The 22,478-nt window shown below is 39.1% G+C and overlaps 1 protein-coding gene across 1 annotated transcript in view; it reads left to right on the forward strand.

Moving 5' to 3' along the window:
• LOC143700892 (uncharacterized) overlaps window positions 1-22,478 on the forward strand; it is a 120,179-nt gene that overhangs the window by 19,180 nt on the left and 78,521 nt on the right. The window contains exons 11-16 of the mRNA XM_077194640.1: window positions 32-1,859; window positions 2,079-2,249; window positions 10,440-10,616; window positions 10,813-10,983; window positions 12,147-12,320; window positions 12,482-12,652. Of these exons, the coding sequence (XP_077050755.1) occupies window positions 32-1,859; window positions 2,079-2,249; window positions 10,440-10,616; window positions 10,813-10,983; window positions 12,147-12,320; window positions 12,482-12,652 (2,692 nt within the window). The remainder of the gene's footprint in view (window positions 1-31; window positions 1,860-2,078; window positions 2,250-10,439; window positions 10,617-10,812; window positions 10,984-12,146; window positions 12,321-12,481; window positions 12,653-22,478) is intronic.

Below are 22,478 nucleotides of genomic sequence, written 5' to 3' on the forward strand. Positions count from 1 at the left end.
CAAGTATTTTTATTTCTGTTTGTGTGTTTAGATGAGCTTGTCTTTATTCATCAACGACAACTTAAATCGAACCTGAAGAAGAAGTATCAGTGTGTGTTTGAAGGAATTGCAAAGCAAGGTGACTCCACACTTCTGAATAACATCTACACAGATCTCTATATCACTCAGGGTGACAGTAAACTGGCCAATACTCATGAGTTAAGACAGATTGAGATTTCCAGGCGTGCTGAGTCACAAGAGATACAGATTGAATGCACAAATTTGTTTGAATCACCTGAACAAGACAAGAAGATTCGAACTGTACTGACAAAAGGAGTTGCTGGCATAGGTAAATCCATCTCGGTGCAAAAGTTTATTCTGGATTGGGCCGAAGGAAAAGAAAATCAAGATATCAGCTTCATATTTCCTCTTCCATTCAGAGAGATGAACTTAAAGGAGAAAGAAAAACTAAGCTTGATGAACCTTGTTAGTCAGTTTTTCCCAGAGATAAAAAGACTGAACCTTACAAGAGAGGATAAATTCAAAGTCCTGTTCATTCTTGATGGATTGGATGAATGTCGCCTTCCTTTAAACTTTAAGGACAATGAGACGTGGCGTGATGTATCGTCACCAGCCTCTCTGGATGTTCTCCTAACGAACCTCATCAAGGGAAATCTGCTTCTTTCTGCTCTCATCTGGATCACCACCAGACCAGCAGCTGCCACTAAGATTCCTTCTGACTGTATCGACCGCGTGACAGAGGTCAGAGGGTTCAATGATGCACAAAAGGAAGAGTACTTCAGGAAAAGATTCACTGATGAGAAAATGGCCAACAGAATCATTGATCACGTTAAACAATCAAAGAGTCTCTTCATCATGTGCCACATCCCAGTCTTCTGCTGGATTTCGGCCACTGTTCTCCAGAACATTTTGGAGGAGAAAATAAATAATAATCCAAAAAATCAGGCTGAGGATGCCTCTATAACACTGCAGGAATCAAATACTGAAGACATTCCCAAGACTCTGACACAAATGTACACTCACTTTCTCCGCTTTCAGATCCAGCAGAGCAAACAAAAGTATGATGGAGAATACAGACCAGATATTTCTTGGGATAAAGATGCCATCCTTTCTCTGGGGAAACTGGCATTTCATCAGCTGGAAAAAAACAACCTGATCTTCTATGACAAAGACCTGAAGGATTGTGGTATTGATGACTATAAATCATCAGTGTATTCAGGCATGTGTACACAGATCTTTAAGGAGGAAACGGGAATCATTATTGGCACCATGTACTGCTTTGTTCACATGAGCATTCAAGAGTTTATTGCAGCCCTTTATGCACATCTTTTTCTAGACATCAGCAAGAAAAATGTGTTTGTTCAGGAGTCTACAGAGCAGGAAAACAAAAATGAAGCCATGATTGACTTGCTGAAAACTGCAGTGGACAAGGCGCTCGCAAGTGACATTGGACATCTGGATCTTTTCCTTCGATTCCTTCTTGGTCTATCACTTGAGTCTAATTATCCACTCTTACAAGGTCTTTTGACACAGCAAGACAGAAATGACCAGAGCAACAAGGACATAGTTCAGTACATCAAGAAAAAGTTAGGAGAAAATTTATCTGCAGAAAGGTCCATCAATCTGTTCTACTGTCTGAATGAACTGAATGACCAAACTCTGGTTAAAGACGTTCAAACACAACTTAGAGAAGGAAGTCTCTCATCTGCTGACCTTTCACCTGCCGAGTGGTCTGCTGTGGCCTTTGTGTTGTTGACATCAGAGGAGGAGATGGAGGTCTTTGAGCTTGAGAAATTTAAGAAATCAGACGAGTGTCTAATTAGACTATCAGCGGTCATCAAAGCCTCCAAAAGAGCTCTGTAAGTCTTTTACTTTTTGTTTTTATCTGCATTAATTCTTAATCGTATACCATTTATGAATGTATACCATCTATATAGTTAATTTATATCAGTAGTTTTTTTATTTATATTTTTTCTCTAATGAATACAGTGGAAATAAAGTCTAATTTTACTATTTTATTATAATTTTAGTATATAAGTATTATGTAGAAAACTCTGTAATCTGTAATTCCTTTGTAGGCTAAATGACTGTAACTTGACACACAAAAGCTGTTCAGCTCTGGCTGCAGTTCTTGGATCAGATTCCAATCTGACAGAGTTGAACATGAACAACAATAATCTGCAGGATTCAGGAGTGGAGCGGCTCTGCACTAGACTTGAGCGTGTAAAGTGTAAATTGGAGACACTTTGGTAAGTTGTGTGATGTAACAATTAGAACAAAGGGAAATAAAGTTAATTAATTGTGGTTAATTTCAAATATTATTAAGAATTAAATGATATCGCAGAGTTAATATCTGAGTCGACTAATCTGCTCATCAAATGAACATTCAGTATAATCAAGGTCAAGGTGTCTTTTATTAATCCTGAGGGCAACTTTGTTGTGCAGACAGGAGATTGAGCAATCATTTAAAAAAAAAATATAATAACATTAAAACATACAGTAAATGCTTTTTACATACAGTTTCACAGTTCTTTTCAAAGTCTAATTTAGAATCTATGACTGTCCCAAGATATTTGTAGCCTTCTACACAATCCACCACCTGGTCTTTAATGGTCGTTGTGGCATAACATGAAGCATGAGTTCTAAAATCTATAATCATGTCCTTTGTTTTGGTTATGCTTAAAAGACTCATCACACAGGTGACAAACTCCTCAATAATAAGGCCATGTCTAGACTCATTGTCATGTACCATTTACTCACAATTACTGTATCACCTGCAAATTTCAATATAGTCCTATTTGTGTACTTTGGCACATATAAGTGTATAGAATATAAAGTAAGAGTGAGAGAAAACAGCACTACAGTTAGCCAGAGGATGAATATAATAAATCTGATAAAATGCTATTTACTTTCACCTTCTGTGTTTTGTTTGTCAAAAAATCCAATATCCAACCCACCAAATTGTGGCTCAACCCAAAATACTCTATCAGTCTCATGGCTAAAATGTGAGGTTGTATTAAAGGAGTATTAAACTCTAAGGAAGTGTCAATAAACAACAGACTATCATGAGTATTACTCCCCTCTAAGTGCATAAAAGATTGAATAGAGTAATTTTCCTCAACTCTGTGTGCCCTATAAGCAAACTGTATAGGGTCAAGAGCTTTCTCTTGGTTTGCCTTACAATGTCTTCACAAGCTTTTCAAGAAGATTTTATCACAAGAGAAGTGAGGCCAACTGGCCTGAGGTCATTTAAAGCATTGGGACTATTACTTTTAGGGACTAAGATAATAACAGCCCATTTCTATAGGTTAGGTATGCATTGTAGGTATTCAGACATATTAAAGTAACTTAATTTCCTTGCACAATATTTCAAAAGTTTACCACGGATATTGTCTGGACCAGGACTCGTTTTACTTTAGAGATAGATATTTTTCAACTGCTCTCTGCTCCAGGACAAGATGATTTCTTTAAATGTACATCTCAATTCCTTAAAGGTGTCTAAAAGTCATTTTTAAGTTTTATAAGTCATAAATCTGTTTATAGCATGTTAAAATTGCCACTTTTGGGGGGTAAGGAAAAAGAGGCAAAACTCAGCAAAATCTGGCCCAGAGGGTCAGTAGATGGGCAGAATGCAAGGCAGGCGGCTCACTGACCACACAGAGACAAAAGATGAGCACTGGAGAATCCTTGAAACAGGCAGGAGTGCTGGCTTAATGACCCAGGGCAGGAGAATGGGAGAGATCCAACAGGCCAGGCTAACAGAACCAGGTCAAGAGAAGAAAACCTCTGGGTGGTGATGTGACATTTGAACCAGAGCTTGTGTCGAGCATAAATGGGCATGCCAGATGAAGCCTCGATTCCAGGCATGTTTTGTTAATGTAGAAATCACGTGACCAATGACAAATGAAGCCTCACTTTCTAGCCAATAACGTGCGTGATTCACTTTGCGTGTTACATTTTTAAATTACCAATCATATAAGTTATATAAAGAATACAAATTATTTCAGAAAAATAAAATATTTGCCATATGCAATTCATATGTGAACATTGTTATTCTATGACATCATATTGATATTCATACTGGCATTAAATTCCACAGTTTAATGGGTAAAATTTATCACAGAATGAAATTCAAGGCACACGGGCTTTTATTTGTGTGCGTAACATGAAATTATCCATGGAATGTGTGGTGGCTGCTTCTTCCAATGAAGCTTCTTTCACAGGCTTTTAGCTGCTTAATTTTTTACTAAACAACAGATGGCGCTGTTTTCAACATTCTCGAAGCTTTGAATCTTTTCCCATAACAATCAGGGGAAAGACTCAGTGCTTCATGAGGCTTCATTTGCCCATCCCTACCTCAGGGACCCAGCCAGGCCAGATCAGGCAGACTACAGGTGAAACTCGAAAAATTTGAATATCGTGCAAAAGTTATAATTTTGATGATTATGGCTTACATGGCTTCTCAGAAAATTAGAATATTACATGAAATCAATAATAAAAAAAGGATTTTAAATACACAAATTTCGGCCCTCTGAAAAGTATAATCATATACAGGTCCTTCTAAAAAAATTAGCATATTGTGATAAAGTTAATTATTTTCCATAATGTAATGATAAAAATTAAACTTTCATATATTTTAGGTTCATTGCACACCAACTGAAATATTTCAGGTCTTTTATTGTTTTAATATTGATGATTTTGGCATACAGCTCATGAAAACCCAAAATTCCTATCTCAAAAAATTAGCATATTATGAAAAGCTTCTCTAAACTCGCTATTAACCTAATCATCTGAATCAACTAATTAACTCTAAACACCTGCAAAAGATTCCTGAGGCTTTTAAAAACTCCCAGCCTGTTTCATTACTCAAAACCGCAATCATGGGTAAGACTGCCGACCTGACTGCTGTCCAGAAGGCCATCATTGACACCCTCAAGCAAGAGGTTAAGACACAGAAAGAAATTTCTGAACAAATAGGCTGTTCCCAGAGTGCTGTATGAAGGCACCTCAGTGAGAAGTCTGTGGGAAGGAAAAAGTGTGGCAAAAAACACTGCACAACGAGAAGAGGTGACCGGACCCTGAGGAAGATTGTGGAGAAGGACCGATTCCAGACCTTGGGGGACCTGCGGAAGCAGTGGACTGAGTCTGGAGTAGAAACATCCAGAGACACCGTGCACAGGCGTGTGCAGGAAATGGGCTACAGGTGCCGCATTCCCCAGGTCAAGCCACTTTTGAACCAGAAACAGCGGCAGAAGCGCCTTACCTGGGCTACAGAGAAGCAGCCCTGGACTGTTGCTCAGTGGTCCAAAGTACTTTTTTCGGATGAAAGCAAATTTTGCATGTTATTCGGAAATCAAGGTGCCAGAAAGTTGAGAGACGCAAGACCCAACACTCTGGATGAGCTTAAGGCCGCTATCGAAGCATCCTGGGCCTCCATAACACCTCAGCAGTGCCACAGGCTGATTGCCTCCATGCCACACCGCATTGAAGCAGTCATTTCTGCAAAAGGATTCCTGACCAAGTATTGAGTGCATTAACTGAACATAATTATTTGAAGGTTGACTTTTTTTGTATTAAAAACACTTCTTTTATTGGTCGGATGAAATATGCTAATTTTTTGAGACAGGAATTTTGGGTTTTCATGAGCTGTATGCCAAAATTATCAGTATTAAAACAATAAAAGACCTGAAATATTTCAGTTGGTGTGCAATGAATCTAAAATATATGAAAGTTTAATTTTTAGCATTACATTATGGAAAATAATGAACTTATATATGCTTATATTATTTACACAATATGCTAATTTTTTGAGAAGGACCTGTATATAATATATACTAAATATATTAGTTTCACCTTTTAATTTGAATTACTGAAATACATGAGCTGTTGCATGATATTCAAATTTTTCAAGTTTCACCTGTAAGCCATGCAGGGGTAGACAAAAAGAAAATGCAGGACAGGCAGATAATCCTGGAGCCAAAAAAACCCCACAAAAAAATAACAAGATTGGACTTCCGACAAAACACTAACTGGACGTGGACGCTCAGAGGCAAACAACAATCTGGCATAGAACTGCACACACAAGGGAAATATATAGGGTTGACCGAGGGATGCTATCCTATAACCAAGAGGGTAATGAGAGATGACAGGTGAGGCAAATAAACTGCTGAAGAGGAAACAAAAGACATGCCATTGGAGAACATGGCAAACAGAAACAGAAGCCATGGGCTAGAAGCACGTCAGCCTGAACACCAACAAAAAAAGACAGCTGATCAGTCCGAAGTCCTGACATCATACTTTGCTATATATCTACTATAGTTTTCATACCAGACCAACACCAGGCACCTAGGAAGTCTAAGCCCCTTCCTTATATATGAGCTGACCAGTCACTCCAGCTTCTCCACCTTTGAGAGCAGGACTTCATAGTGGGTTAGCGGCCACAGGAGAGTGGAAGTAGTCTATACTGCATGCACCAGAGCTTCAGCTTGCCAGGAAGCATGGTTCTGTCGATGTTCTCCAGGCCGCTGGCTACCTCCTTCCTGAGCTGCTCTGCTTGCTCTTTGTCTTTGAGGGAGGCATTATACCAACGACCTAGGCTGTTCACTGGCTTCTCGGAAACTGTTGGAATGGGTTCCTCGCCAATGTGGAAGCGGTGGTCTGACACCTTCCCCTTGATAATGGAGATGCTAATTGACTTGCTCGGCTTGATCTTCATGCGAGCCGGCTTAATGTTTTCCTGGAGCTTTCTTAGTGGCCGCACAGTTCATACCTTAGTCGTGGTGAGAGTTGTAAGGTCATCCATGTGGGCTCTGAGCGGTGGCAGCCTCAGCCCTGGTCTTATTCGCTGTCCGACAACCATCCATCGAGAGGCCCGGATGATGACCTCCATGGCCAGGGTGAAGGCCAGCGGGGAGATGGTGCAGCCGGCCATGATTCCCACTTCCAGGTGTTGCCATGCTGTTGTATACTAGAGTTGTACGTTCTCGAATTAGGCCTTGACAAGGGTTGTGAGAGCTGCTGGGACCCTGAAGTAGTCAAAGGCTGTCCAGAAGAGGTTGTGAGGGACTGAGCCAAAGGCAATCTCGAGATCCAGGAACACCACATAAAGATTTGTTCCCTCCTTTTTGGTGACCTGAATCTGATGCCAGATGGCAGTTGCCTGTTCTACACAACCGGAGAAGCCTGAGATGCCTGCTTTCTGGATTGATTTGTCAATCAGATGGTTCCTTTGCAGGTATCCTGCCAACCTGTGAGCGACCATGCTGAAGAAGATTATTCCCTCGACGTTTAGAAGGCTGATCTGGCGGAATTGCCCGATCTCTAATGAGTCCTTTTCCCTGGGGATTAGGATCCCTCCGGCTCTCCGCCAGGATTGTGGTATCTCCTTCTTTTGCCACACAACTCTCATCAGTTTCCAGAGGAATTGCAGCCCATTGGTGCATTTTTGTAGAGCCTGTGTGGAACTCCGTTGGTACCTGGAGATGATGCGGCCCTTGCTTTACGCACATTTTGTTCTACCTCACTCCAACTGGGTGGAATGATATCTAGTTCGTGCTCTGGTGGATTGACTGGTGGCATGTCAGGAGGAAGCGTGATTTCTTCCTGGTGTCGGTCATCTGTACAGGAATTGTTCAGATGTTCTTCCAGGTCGGCCTTTGACACTGAGAGACTTCATAATAAGAAAGAAGATGAATTTTAGAATTATACAGACAGTGAGCATTTTGGGGTAAAAAATAAAATGACAGCATGGCTCTGGTCTCCATGAATACAGTAAGAAACAACAGGCAATGTGCTAACACAACATATTCAGAAAGGACATTTTTTGGCAAACATCACAAAATATATATGAAATTGGATCATGAACAGTTGGTATCGATTCATCTCCATCAACTTCTGTGCAAATTCTGTGTTTTACTCACCCTCGTGTGCAAAGCAGTCTGTTGTAAAATACATGCACATAATGTAAAGTTCACCTGTTTTCTTTGACACATTCCGTACACAAATAAAATGATACCACTGCATACTTAGATGCCGGAACTTATGGAGACTCTTATGTTTGTTATTACATAATGTTGACATAGCTGACACGAATCACAAGCTAAGGGATTTTAGTAGGTGCTGCTGTTCTGCAGAGTTTAGCTCCGACCCAACTCACCATCCTTCACATAGCTTTAGTAATCCTGAAGATATTGAGGTGTGTTTGATTAGGTTTGGAGCTGAACTACACTGTTTATGATTTTTTGGGATTATGAAACATGGAGTGTGTCGATTTTTACCATTATAGGCTGGCTGTTTACGCACACTGTGGAAACACCTGTTTTCAAACTAATAAAAGTAGATTTTCCATAATAGGTCCCCTTTAAATTAAATGGTAGCCAATTGAAAACAAGAATGTTTTGATAAAAAATTAGGCAAACAAGCGTGAAATTGATTCATTTAAAGTGAAACTGAAAGGGCATTGAGCTAAGAAAGAATACAAACAAACCATTCCATATTTTTGATGTAACATTTGGTTGCTAAACTATTGTTTATTGAAGGGGACCTGTTATGCAAAAAATACTTTTATATGGTGTTCGAACACATATATGTGTCCACGGTGTGTGTAAACAACCAGCCTATAATGGTTAAAATCCACCCAATCCTTTTGTTTTAAATCCCCATAAATCATAAACATCCTCTCAAAACAAGCAATTCCAGATTTCTTCCTTCAATGATGTCAATGTAGGGAGAAATCTGGAATCGCTTGTTTTGAGAGAATGTTTTATGTTTGTTTTTGAGAGCCCCGCCCAATGGTGACGATTAGCATAGACAAAGCCCTGAGTGAGAAGCACAGTGTCTGCCATTGTTATATTGTTACTAGAGCAGCTAGTGCAGGGATAGACAACATCGGTCCTGGAGTGCAGCTGTTCTGCATAGTTTAGCTTCAACCCTAATCAAACACACCTGAATGTTTTCAGGATTACTAAAGCTACTTGAAGGGACAGCAGCAATCAGGACTGACCATCCGTGATCCTGTGATATGTCTCAACTACGTAAACATTATAACTGATCTGTTGATGGTTGTAATAATAAACATAAGAGTCTCCATAAACTCCCATTTCATTTATGAAGGGAATGTGTCCAAGTTAACTCATATACCAGTATGTTAAAGTCATTTTCACCAGACTACTTTGCACATGACGGTGAGTAAAACACAGGATTTGCACAAAAGTTGATTCTGAAAAATGGATTGATACCAACTTTTCATGATCCAATTTCATATATTTATTGTGATGTTTACAAGTTGTCTTTCTGAATGTGTTTTGTTACAAAATCTACAATGTACAATCAACATCATAGTGTAACGTTGATTCAACAATATTACTATATATTATTTTTTGTTAATTTCAATATTGATTCAGCATCAGTGATATAGAATCAATCATAGTGTAATGTTGATTCAATAGCATTACCATTGATTTTTGGTTGAAATCTTAACATTGCTTCACCTTTAACTGAGGGTGCAACAGTAATACTAAAGCAACATCACTTTGTAACGCTAATTGAATGCAATTACTTAAGTAAAAACTTCAGTATACACTTGGTACAAATAAAGACACCTTCACTGTTGACCTAGAAAATGGAACTTATAACAGTCACTCTAAATTGTCTCAAATAAGGTTTGAATACTTCTCACTGATTAGACAACTCATTTAAATACAAATGGCTCTCAGGATTCTCCTCCTGATTCTCAGGAGGCTCTTTTCTTCAGAGCTAACAGACTCTGCAAAATGACTCTCTAGAACGGGAGGAGTAACGTTAGCTTGATATGAGCATGTCAGTGTCAGCAAGCATGTCGTTCAGCTCTATGAGTGCTCTCTCAAGAGTGAAGCTGACCACAGTCTCCAAAACAGAGAGCTATAGCGCCTCTACAGGGCTATGAGGAGCAGAGGCCACAGCAGATTGACTCTCGGAGAAGAGGAGGCCTACCACAATCCCACCAATGTGGTCCTTGTTGACCTTGTAATCATTTATAAATTCTTAGAAATGTGCATTACTCGCATGCTTGGAGCAGTGTGGGTTGTGTATGTGTACGTAGAAAGTATGTTTTTCGTGCAATAATTAGCTAGGAAAATTAAAAATGACAATTCATGACAAAAAGGTTGTCGACCTAGAAAATGGAACTTTTAACAGTCACTCTAAATTGTCTCAAATAAGGTTTGATTACTTCTCACTGATTAGACAACTCATTTTAATACAAATGACTCATTCAGGTCAAACTTAAACAGCAACTATATGAGATTACATTTTTTAAACCGCAGTATTACTAATAGCTGGAAAGTAAAATTCATAACGGTCAAATAATCTTTTTAGGTTGTAGTCTACTGATCTCTTCTGTACTTCCTACAGTTGATGGTACAGTTGTGTATCTTCATCATGTTTTGTAATATTTTATTTAGGCTCAGTAAGTGTGATCTAACAGAGGAAAGCTGTTCAGCTCTGGCTTCAGTTCTCAGTTCAGACTCCAGCATTCTGAAGGATCTTGACCTGAGCTATAACAATCTGCAGGATTCAGGAGTGAAACTACTCTCTGCTGGACTGATAAAGAACTGTAACTGTAAACTGGAGAAACTCAGGTTAGATGATTTCTAACTTATTAAAGGACTATTGGCCTTTTGTTTGCCTCTATATCCAATTTTTTTCTATTTTCTAATTTATACAAGAAAGAAATGATAATATACGAACCGTTTCCTTTAGGGCTTAAAATTGTTCAAGTAATTTTAAGAATAACTGAGTAATCATCTGAATGTTACATTTTCCTTTCTGTTCTAGACTCTCAGACTGCAGTATCACAGAAGAAGGTTATAAAGCTCTGGCTTCAGCTCTGAGATCAAACCCTTCACACCTGATAGAGCTGGATCTCACAGGAAATGATCCTGGACAATCAGGAGTGAAGGAGCTCAGTGATTTACTACAGGATGAACAATGTACATTTAAGACCAGGTGATTAATGTCTTAAAATATTTCAAAATAAGCCACAAATGTGATATCTGCTATATGAAACTAAGGGGATTAGGAATTTAATTGCAATTAAAGGTAGAGGAATTTACAGCATACCTATTAATGAAATTCAACAGTCACACAACTATATTTTGTGACACGAACCTTGCGACAAAACATAATTACATAATTTTGACTTTCTGATTAGACTTCTCCCAAACTAATTTTAAAATCAGTTAACACCATTTCTGTAATCCAATAACATAATCTTCTAATTCTCAAATTAAAAAATTGAGATAAATTATAGCATTCTGGGAAATAAGCTTCCACAAAGCTCAATGAAAATTGTATAAAATAATGTTATGCTTTAAATAATGTTGTGTGTATGAATTGAAAATTCTAAATCTGATTCTTGATACAATTCAATTAATAATTTTCACTAGCCCCCACAAAAAATAATAAATAAATGAAATAGTTATTTTTGACCCATAACGTTGTATAAGGTTGAAACCTACATTTGAGATACCAGTGAAATTGCACAATTTCGATACTGCAACTAAAACTACTAGAAAAACAATGGAAAAGCACAGTCAGATGAAAATGATCTGCTTGAACAGATTTGATACCCAGCCTTAGGTATAGATATCTGTTTAAGGTGGAGACTGGTTCCTACATTCGTCACATTGCTGTACCTTGTCTTTAAAAGGCCACAAGCACCAAAAATCCTGTTTCACAAAAATGCACTGTAACTGCATCAGAAACATTACTGCTCATTCGGAAGACACATGCAACCAGAACTGAATTTTGATTAATTATAGTACTAGCAGGTCCACTTGATGAGTTTGATGCCCTGCCATATTCCATTCCTTTTTTACCACCCAATCTATTAATGCATTTTGGAATAAACTGGTAATTGTCAACTAAGTGACTGACTGAAATCATTAGAAATAATTAACTGAATACAGTTAGAAATAATCAAGGTTCCTCACTTCGCTATAATGATATATTAGTTTTGATATATTTTAATTGATATATAATTTTTTCTTTATTGATTTCGCATTGTTTTCGCAGTGTGTATCATGTATTTGCTTAGCTTAAAAGAATGGGAGGTGCAAAAAAATTACATTTTGACAGAATTATCTAAAATACTCTTCTATTTTCTGTAGGTTTTTGAAAAGTGCTGCTGCACAGGAAGCGTGTGAGTATCTCACTAAAGTTCTGGGTAAAAGTCCATTATTACTGACAGAACTGGATCTGAGTGAAGATAAACTAGAAGATCTGAATGGAGAGAAGCTCTCTGCTCTTTTGATGGACTCTCATAGTAAAGTGGAGAAAATAAAGTGAGTCAACATGATTTATACATTATAACTTTTCTGTTAATTCATTATATAAGACTATCAGTCACATATGTGATCAAAATTGAAGACCTGCTGATCTGATGTGTGTTGAATATGTGCTGAAGAACAATCAGAATAATAATAAATGCTGTTTCTGTGTTTAGGCTGAATAATTTTGAGCTGAAAGAGAAAAGCTGTTCAGTTCTAGCTACTGTTCTCTCCTCTAAAACCATCCTGAAAGAGCTGAACCTGAACAACAGCCGTCTGCTGGACTCTGGAGTCAAAGAGATCTGTCAGGGACTGAAGAATCCTGTCTGTGAGCTGAAGATACTCAAGTGAGTACATTTCACCACATATTAATGATGTTTGATAACTTTTTTGTGCTGATCTAATACTAATATTTTCTTAGTGCTAGATGCACATTTCAACTACATTAAAGTTATTAAAATGAACCCAATATATACAGGTTTATTGTAATTAATTATACAAGTGTCTGTCTGAATAATCGAATCTGATTGGCTGGAAGTTGTGCAATAAAACAGTTTAATGCACACGTTCAGGTCAGGTTTAATCTTCGTTGTAAATTAATGCACTGTTTTCATTTAAGCACACAAACATACATCACTTGCACACAGAGGGCCTTAGGCATAAAAAAAATTTTGGTTTCCGACCGACCATGTCAATTTATGTGCGACCCAAATTTATTTTTTGAGTTTGGGGAAGAAATAATACAAATTAAATAAATACACAAATAAAAAACTTTGAGGCGAACTATAATTTATGTTTTTGTAAAGCACCGTATTTGTACTGTTGTCCTCCAGCAATGCTAACAAACGAGGCAGCCACAGGCGTTCACGGATCGTTGTTGTCATGTAATGCACTGCTGCGCTTGTGACAGGGCGCATAAACTGAACGAGCAGAGATAGAGAGAGAGCCCCGGTCGCGCGCGCACTCTCTCTGCGGAGGCAGGCGAAAGTATAGGCTTCACCGTCTCAAAACTAAGCACTGTGGAACATTCGGAGATTTCTTTTTTCCTGAATTACCGCTGGGTGGGAATTGTGCTAAAATACGTTGCCTCTGAAAAGCGTTCCACACATTCAGCTGACATATAAACCACACTTTAAATAAACGAAAAAACTATCCAGTGTTGAAATGTTTTTTGTGATGACACAAATCTTGTGGGATGTCCTAACCGCCGGGATAATCACACAACGCACACATGTCCGATAATGACACGTCCAATTCGCGAACTAATGACTCATTTGAACCGATTCGTTTTAATGAATGGTTAAAACAACTGATCTTTCCAACACTGAACTCACGAGACGTCTGAATCGGTGTATAACTAATCGGAAACACTTTACAATAAGGCAACCCCGTTTGCCCCTGCGCACACATTTAAAATAAATGTAACATGCTGGGACACACAAGGTGGTAGAGTACATGTACAGGTAGGCTATGTTATGAAAAAATAGAGTAGCTTATCCATCGCTACTGTAAATTAAAATAAAAAAAATAATAATAATAATTTCCTTCCTGTCCCTTGCTGCCACTGGAGAAAAAAAAAAAAAAGTCCCTACCGACCCATGACCTCAACTGACAACCAACCGGAACCAAACTTTTTTTTTTTATGCCCTATGCCCTTATCATTTTCGCGTCTTGTGCCGCGTTGTATAAAAAGCAAATGCATTTGCGCCCATCTGTGCGCCCATGGGCTGCTGGTCTGAAAACGAGGTGTGTTCAGGTACATTGTTGGTGCGTTGCTATTTTGAGGCAACTGAAATAGACTGAGCCATTGACCAACTGAAACCTGGTCTAAAGTTAATGGCGCTGTATTTTTTTGTTATTTAAAAAGAGTGCGTTAGTGATTTGCGCCTGCAAAATTACGTCCACAACGTGCGTCCAGTTTGTCCCATAGATGGTCTTCTCGCGCTTTAACCGCACGCATGAGCAGATCCGTTTCCTCGCTAGAGAAACGTTCAGTTTTTCTGCTTGCAAATTCCGCCTTTTAAATAGCGAATCCGCCATGGTGCGAGCGTGACTGGCTTTGGGAATGGGAGATGACACTCTGATTTGTTTATTGCACGTTACCCCCAAAACAAACCCATTACTCATTAGAGGGCACCTATTATGCAAAATTCACTTTTACATGGTGTTTGAACATAAATGTGTGTTGGGCGTGTGTGATAAAAATCCACCCAGTGCTTTTTTTTAAATCCCCATAAATCATAAGCACTGTCTCAGAACAAGCCGTTCGCAGATTCTGGGCAAAGTGACGTAGATTTGCACAAGCCCCGCCCACGACTGTTGACTGACACTGCTGTATTAGCATAGACCCGCCCTGAGTGATCTGTAGACAGTCCGCCATTGTTTCGACCCCGGAGCAACTGTAGACAAGAATGAAAGGGAGAGCGCGAACTTTATTACAGTTCATCTGACTCGTGTTATGGATATAAAGTTGACCAGTTTATTAAGTAGCCCACTGAAAAGGTCTGTATATATTTGGCTACTGTTAGTTGTAATAAGTGTTTTTGCGTAATTCGATATGTATGTTGATGATAATGCAAGGGAGAGAGTGTTTATGGATAAGAATTTAATGCACACTTTTTATTCAGCTCTTACAGTGATTTTCTCGAGTGAAACAGACGCTTCATCTTTTGTGTGAAGTACACAAAGTACACTTCATAAAACTCATCAATACATTTTTGGCCATCATTTGGACGGGGTCTTTGGACTTTGGTTTTGTTGCCAAAATAGAGTTGTATAGAGCAGAATTCTCCATAATGTCACTCGCTGTGCATCAAGCGCTTCTGGCAGGTCTAGAATTTGGGATCAGAATGTTTGTTACTTACTTATTAATTAAAGCATTTCAGAATGGAAAAAAGAACAAGAACGCTATATCCCGGTTTCTCAGACAAGGCTTAACCCTCTGGGGTCTGAGGTGTTTTCTGGGTCCTGGAGGTGTTCTGACATGCTCTGACATTTGTGCTTATTTCTGTTACTTGTGACATATTCATGGCTAAAGTCTTATTACACTGTATTCAGCACAAATTCTGCTACAGTAATATGTCAACAGCATGTATGTAAAGGTTTGTAGTTTTGAGATAATGACATTTGGACATTTGGACAGTGTAACAACACTGAAGAAGATGTGCTCTCCTAATTTAGAGGCACATTTCATAAACTGTAAACCCTTCTACTCGCCCCGGGAATTTTCCTCTTTCATTCTCGTGAATGTTTACATCCCTCCAGACGCGTGCGTGAACGCGGCGCTACAACAGCTGGCTGAACAAATATCTGAAACGGAACAAAGGTACCCAGACTCTCTTTTAATCATTCTTGGGGATTTTAACAAAGCAAATCTTTCCCGTGAACTACCAAAATACAGACAGCACGTTACATGTCCCACCAGAGACAGTAATATACTGGACCACTGTTACACCACAATAAAAAATGCGTATCACTCCGTCCCACGGGCAGCTTTGGGGCTCTCTGATCACTGTTTGGTTCATCTCATACCGACCTACAGGCAGAAACTGAAATCAGCTAAACCTGGAATACGGACTGTAAAAAGATGGACTAATGAAGCAGAGCAGAATCTACAGGCCTGCTTTGATTGCACTGATTGGACTGTTTTTGAAGCTGCTACCAATGATCTGGATGAGCTCACAGATACTGTAACATCATATATAAGTTTCTGTGAGGATACATGCATTCCTACCAGGACATTCTTATCATTCACTAATGATAAACCATGGTTTACTGGGAAACTCAAACACCTTCGTCATGCCAAAGAGGATGCTTACAGAAGTGGGGATAAAATCTTGTATAACCAGGCCAGAAACAGATTGACAAAGGAGATCAGAGTTGCTAAAAGGAACTACTCTGATAAACTGAAAAAACAGTTTTCATCCAACGACCCATCATCAGTCTGGAATGGCCTGAGGAACATCACCAACTACAAGTCACCATCCCCTCGATCTGTGGACAATCAACACCTGGCTGACGATTTAAATTCATTTTACTGCCGGTTTGAAAAGCCCTCATTAACACCACACACCCGGTCTGATCTGCACTTCACACTTTCATCATCACCTCCTGCACTCCAATTATCACTCCCCCCTCCTGCCATCCAACCTGAGCTTAAGGTCTGTGTGGAGGACGTGAGCCGAGTCTTCAAAAAACAGAAGACTAGGAAAGCCTCAGGCCCAGACGGCATCTCATCTGCTTGTTTAAAAGCCTGCGCTGACCAACTGGCCCCGGTCTTCACGCATCTTCAACAGATCATTGGAGCAGTGTGAAGTTCCCTGCTGCTTCAAACACTCCACTATCATTCCTGTCCCCAAAAAACCCAAAATCACTGGACTTAATGACTACAGACCTGTCGCTCTCACGTCTGTGGTCATGAAGTCGTTTGAAAGACTGGTGCTGGCCCACCTGAAGGACCTCACTGGACCCTTGCTGGATCCCTTCCAGTTTGCTTACAGAGCAAATAGGTCTGTGGATGATGCAGTCAACATGGGACTGCATTATATCCTGCAACATCTCGACAGACCAGGGACTTATGCAAGGATCCTCTTTGTGGACTTCAGTTCGGCCTTCAATACCATCATGCCTGGTCTTCTCACAGCCAAACTGACCCAGCTCTCCATACCATCCTCAATCTGTCAGTGGATCACCAGCTTCCTGACTGACTGGCAGCAGCGAGTGAGACTGGGGAAACACACATCCAAGACACTCACAATCAGCACCGGAGCCCCCCAAGGGTGCGTTCTCTCCCCACTGCTCTTCTCCCTGTACACTAATGACTGCACTTCTAAAGACCCCACTGTCAAGCTCCTGAAATTTGCAGACGACACCACTGTCATCGGTCTCATCCAAAACGGTGACGAGTCTGCTTACAGACTGGAGGTTGAACAGCTGGCTGCCTGGTGCAGTTATAACAACCTTGAGCTGAAAACGCTCAAAACAGTGGAGATGATCGTGGACTTCAGGAGGAACAGCCCAGCACTCCCCCCACTCACCATCATGAACAGCACTGTGGAAGCAGTGGAGTCATTCAGGTTCCTGGGCACTATCATCTCTCAGGACCTGAAGTGGGACAATCACATTGACTCCACTGTGAAAAAGGCCCAGCAGAGACTGTACTTCCTTCGCCAGCTGAGGAAGTTCAACCTGCCACAGGATCTGCTGATTCAGTTCTACTCAGCCGTCATTGAGTCTGTCTTGTGCGCTTCCATCACTGTCTGGTTTGGTTCAGCTACCAAATCAGACATCAGGAGACTACAACGGACAGTCCGGACTGCGGAGAGGATCATTGGTGCCCCCCTGCCAAACCTCCAGGACCTGTACTCTTCCAGAGTGAGGAAGAGAGCAGGTAAAATCATCACAGACTCCACTCACCCTGGACACCTCCTGTTTGAACTGTTACCGTCAAGACGGAGACTCAGATCACTGGCCACAAGAACATCTCGGCACAGGAACAGTTTCTTCCCACAGGCCATTTCCCTCCTGAACAGTTAACACTCCTCCCAAGGCATATGCCTGTAAGTGCAATACTCCCACTGTTTAGTGCAATATCCTACAACTCAGGTGATACTTATATGTAGATTTATTTATTTATAATATTCAAAACACTGTAAATAGGTTCATAATCTGTAAATCTGAAAATGTCTATTCTGACTAAACCAAACTGTGATAGTTTTATTCCCATATATTCATAATTATATTTTTATTTTTTTTATTCTTATAATTTGTAGTATTATGTTTCATGTTTCATGTTTCATGTTGTATTTGTACTTGTATAGTCCACTGGAAGCCTCAGTACCAAAACAAATTCCTTGTGTGTGCAAGCACACTTGGCAATAAAGCTCTTTCTGATTCTGATTCTGATTCTGATTCTGATTTATGCGTGGTTTGTGAAAAAATAAGAAAGAATTGTCACTGAAATAAGTTCATGAAACCCATACTGATTATTTCTTCACAAGACTTTTGAAAATTGTATCACGTAGCCTAGAACAGTGGTTCTCAAAGTGGGGTCCGCGACCCATTGCCAGGGGGTCCTCGAAATAATTTTAGAGCCCTATGAACAGAACCGCAGAATCCAGTTAGACCATCGGGGAAATTCTTGGCAGAGCGCTCCTGTTCTCTCTTTCTCTCACCCCACAAACATGCGCGCATATCCAGAGAGAAGAATGAATCCGCGGATATATAGTAGCCTAGCCTAGTTGTAAAATCAAAGTTAAGAGGCTAGGTTTAAATTTTTCCATTCTTTTTTTTTTTTATCCGACAGTTTATTTGTTTATTTGTTAAAATGTTTTAAAAAAATATTAAGACGTTTAGTAGCTTGCCTATGTAATTTTAATGGAAGCCCTTTTCCACCGCTGAATACAAAAAATAAAATAAAATAAAATGTAATTGTGACTTTAAAGTCAGAATTGTGAGATTAAAAAGCCACAATTAGCCTACCTTTTTTATGGTTTTATATGGTGGACACGGGCTTTCATTCTCGTTGACTACATTAGTAAAAATGTATGAGCCTTTACACAAGAGCGTCATCTCCAGGGGCCTCATTTATAAACGTTGCGTACGCACAAAAGAAGGCGTACGCCGCTCTCTACGCAATAATTGGTATTTATAAAAAGCAAACTTGACGGGAAAATGTGCGGTCCTTCACGCAAGCTCTGACCCAGGCGTACGCACAAAAACGGGTGAAATGAGAAATGGCGACACCGTCGGCAGATGGAAGAAACACATGAAAGTGTGTGAAACTGTAGACCGTTGTGTAAAATAAATGGCAATACTGCCTCTCATAAATAAAACGAAGCTTCACAAAGCAAGTCTTACAATCAACAGCCTACACGAACACCCGTTTGATCGATCTGCAACAGAAATGCAAATTAACACATAGGGCCTATTTGCAAAAAGAAAAGTGAAATATGTTCTGCAATAATATTGGCATGTTATACAATTCATCCTCATAAATAAGATGGTAAACAGAACGAAATAATGTACAAAACTGATATTCTCGCCAATGTGTAGATGCAATTAGATAGTCAGTCAGATAGATAGATAGATAATTAGGGAGATAGATAGATAGATAGATAGATAGATAGATAGATAGATAGATAGATAGATAGATAGATAGATAGATAGATAGATAGATAGATTATTTGTCCACTGGGGAAAGTTGTTTTAGTAAAAATGTCTTCATCAGCTACGGAATTATGGCATTCATGGATATGCCATTAGTTTGTTTTATTTTAGATAAAATAACGTATGACGTATGTCTCAAACATTCAGAAAACTGCTAGAAATTACATTTGCGCTGAACTAATTCCCATTTCCAAGTAGATTATAACCGCAATTTTAATCTATTAAAATTAAATGGATGCAATTAAATAAAATGCCCCATCACAATGCGTAATGACGCACAATGGCTGATCTTGCGCTCTTAGAAGATGTGGAAAATGGAAGGATTCGGAGTGAACGCATCTTCAGACAGCAAAAGACTTGCTGGCAAATGAGGCAAATGTCCGACCATTTCTTTTTTATTTCGGCCACAGTCCGATGTTGTGAGGCTACAGCATTTACGGCGTCTGCAACCATTTGCCACTCAAGTGCCTTTTTGGCATTAGTAATGCCCACACTGTGCCCTCCAAACAACATTTTTCTCCTCTTTTCCACTTCGCCATGATAACTTCTAATTCACATTGAGTGAAGTTACGTTTTTTTGATTTCCTCTCTGTGTTCACCATGCTTTCGCAATCGATGAATATTAACTTGTGGGCGTTTCACGGACTATTTATGGGCAACTATGGGCGTGACATGAAGCCAAAGCTGCGCTATATTTAGAATTGGTTGTGATTTATTAAGGGAAAAATGCGTAGGATGTGCGTGCGCACGGTTTTATAAATCCGAATATTTCTGTGCGTACGCACGTCCTATGTTTCATTCGTACGCCACTTCTGACGCAAATCCTACGCAAAGTTTTATAAATGAGGCCCCAGAGCATACCTGTCAACACTCCCGTTTTCCCCGGTAGTCTCCCGTATTTCACATCCATCTCCCGCCCCCTTCCCGTTTTGTTATTTCTCCCGTGAAACTCCCGTAATTTGTATGGCCCAAATCTCGTTATATACAGGGATGCAAACGGCGCACTTTTTGGCACCTCACGTTTTTTTCACGTCAATTTACAAATGAATCACTCTTTTGAGTCGATTCTGTTCAAAGACTTCATCAAACAAGTTGGCTGATCTGTCTAAATCGGTTCGCGAATCAGTATGAATGATCTGTTCATTTTTCTGGACGCACTGAATCGTCTGAAGCGGTTTCAATTCACACTCGACATTTTTATTGTGCAGCATTGTTTGCTAAAATCAAATAAATAAAATAAATTAGCCAATTATATTTTCATTTGATTACATTTTAAAATATTATATTGGTAATGTTTCATCCCCTCATTTGATTACCCCTGTTTCTGATAATAAATTTGTATTAAATCATAAATCCAGAAATATTAAAAAGAAACTCTGATATTATTGTGACATATAGCCTACAATCTGTCAATCACTTCACTCAGAATAAAAATCTCTTCCCGCAACGAAACGTTCCTGCTGCTAACTAAAGTAACGTTACATAATTTAAATGTTATTTAAAGGGATGGTTCACCCAAAAACATGAAAAGTGTGTCATCATTTGCTCACCCTCAAGTTGTTCCAAACCTGAATGAGTTTCTTTCTCCTGCTGAACACAAAAGAAGATATTTTGAAGAATGTGGGTAACCAAACAGTTTCTGGTACTATAAGTCAATGGGGTCCATCAACTGTTTGGTTACCGACATTCTTCAAAATATCTTCTTTTGTGTTCAGCAGGAGAAAGAAACTCATTCAGGTTTGGAACAACTTGAGGGTGAGCAAATGATGACACACTTTTCATGTTTTTGGGTGAACTATTAATTTAAAGTAAAATGTTATTTTTTTATTTTAATCTATGGAATTTTAATGTTTGGGTTTATTAGAACAAGCCTGTGCTTGCTGTCTTGCTGTTGATTTTATGAAAGCTTTTAAGATAAATTACTTAGTGTAAATGCTATTGAGTCCAAATGAAATTTGAATAAAAGACCCACTGTTTACAAGTATATAAGTGGTATTAACATGATTTAAACTGAAATGTGTTTCTGTTCTATAAAACAGGTCTTAAGTTTTTAGGGTGAAAAAGATTACAATGCAATTAATTCGAATGGCATTTAAGAGTACAAATAGTTTTAAGCATATTAATCACAGTTATTGTTATGAGGGGGTCCTTGGAAACATTTTTTTTTCCACTCTAAGGGGTCCCTGGTCCTAAAAAGTTTGAGAACCCCTGGCCTAGAATATTTGCTTCAAAACTATTTGAAAATCATCCTGCGTACCCATTCAGATAAAACAATATATTGATTTAGAATTTGTAAGACATGTTTTGTGAAAGAAAGCTGTATGCGAGGTAGGCGTGAATCATCATGAAAATTGATTAGATTCACACCTGAGAAAGACAAAGACCCTCCCCTAATTGGCCCTATCAGGTGCTATCAGGCCCTATCATCATGAGGAGACTTGCACAAAGAATGAGGAGATTTAAAAAAAAATGGCTTTTTGATTGTTTGGATTTATTTACAACACAACATAATCCAAAGATACACAACAAAGGACAATAAAGCACATTATTAAACGCATTGATCTAAAGATATAGACTTGAACAGTCACATAACTTTGTGCCATTCCTGTAACATAGTACATAACTGTCATTTCCAAGGTGTTTGATTTTTCATTTTACCATGTTCATGTACAGACTCATGTGAATGTTGAAGTCAGCAGGACTCATCCAGTGGCATCTGGTCCCTGTAAAAAAAAAAAAGGAAACAACTGTGAACATGCTGATATCAAGATAAACTATAGGCTGCACGATTTAATACACACACACACACACACACACACACACACACACACACACACACACACACACACACACACACACACACACACACACACACACACACACACACACACACACACACACACACACACACACACACACACACACACACACACACACACACACATACATACATACATACATTATATATACTGTATATATATATATATATATATATATATATATATA

Source organism: Siphateles boraxobius, unplaced genomic scaffold (assembly GCF_051911475.1).
Source record: "Siphateles boraxobius isolate OS27281-9 unplaced genomic scaffold, OSU_SipBor_1 32, whole genome shotgun sequence".
NCBI lineage: Eukaryota > Metazoa > Chordata > Actinopteri > Cypriniformes > Leuciscidae > Siphateles > Siphateles boraxobius.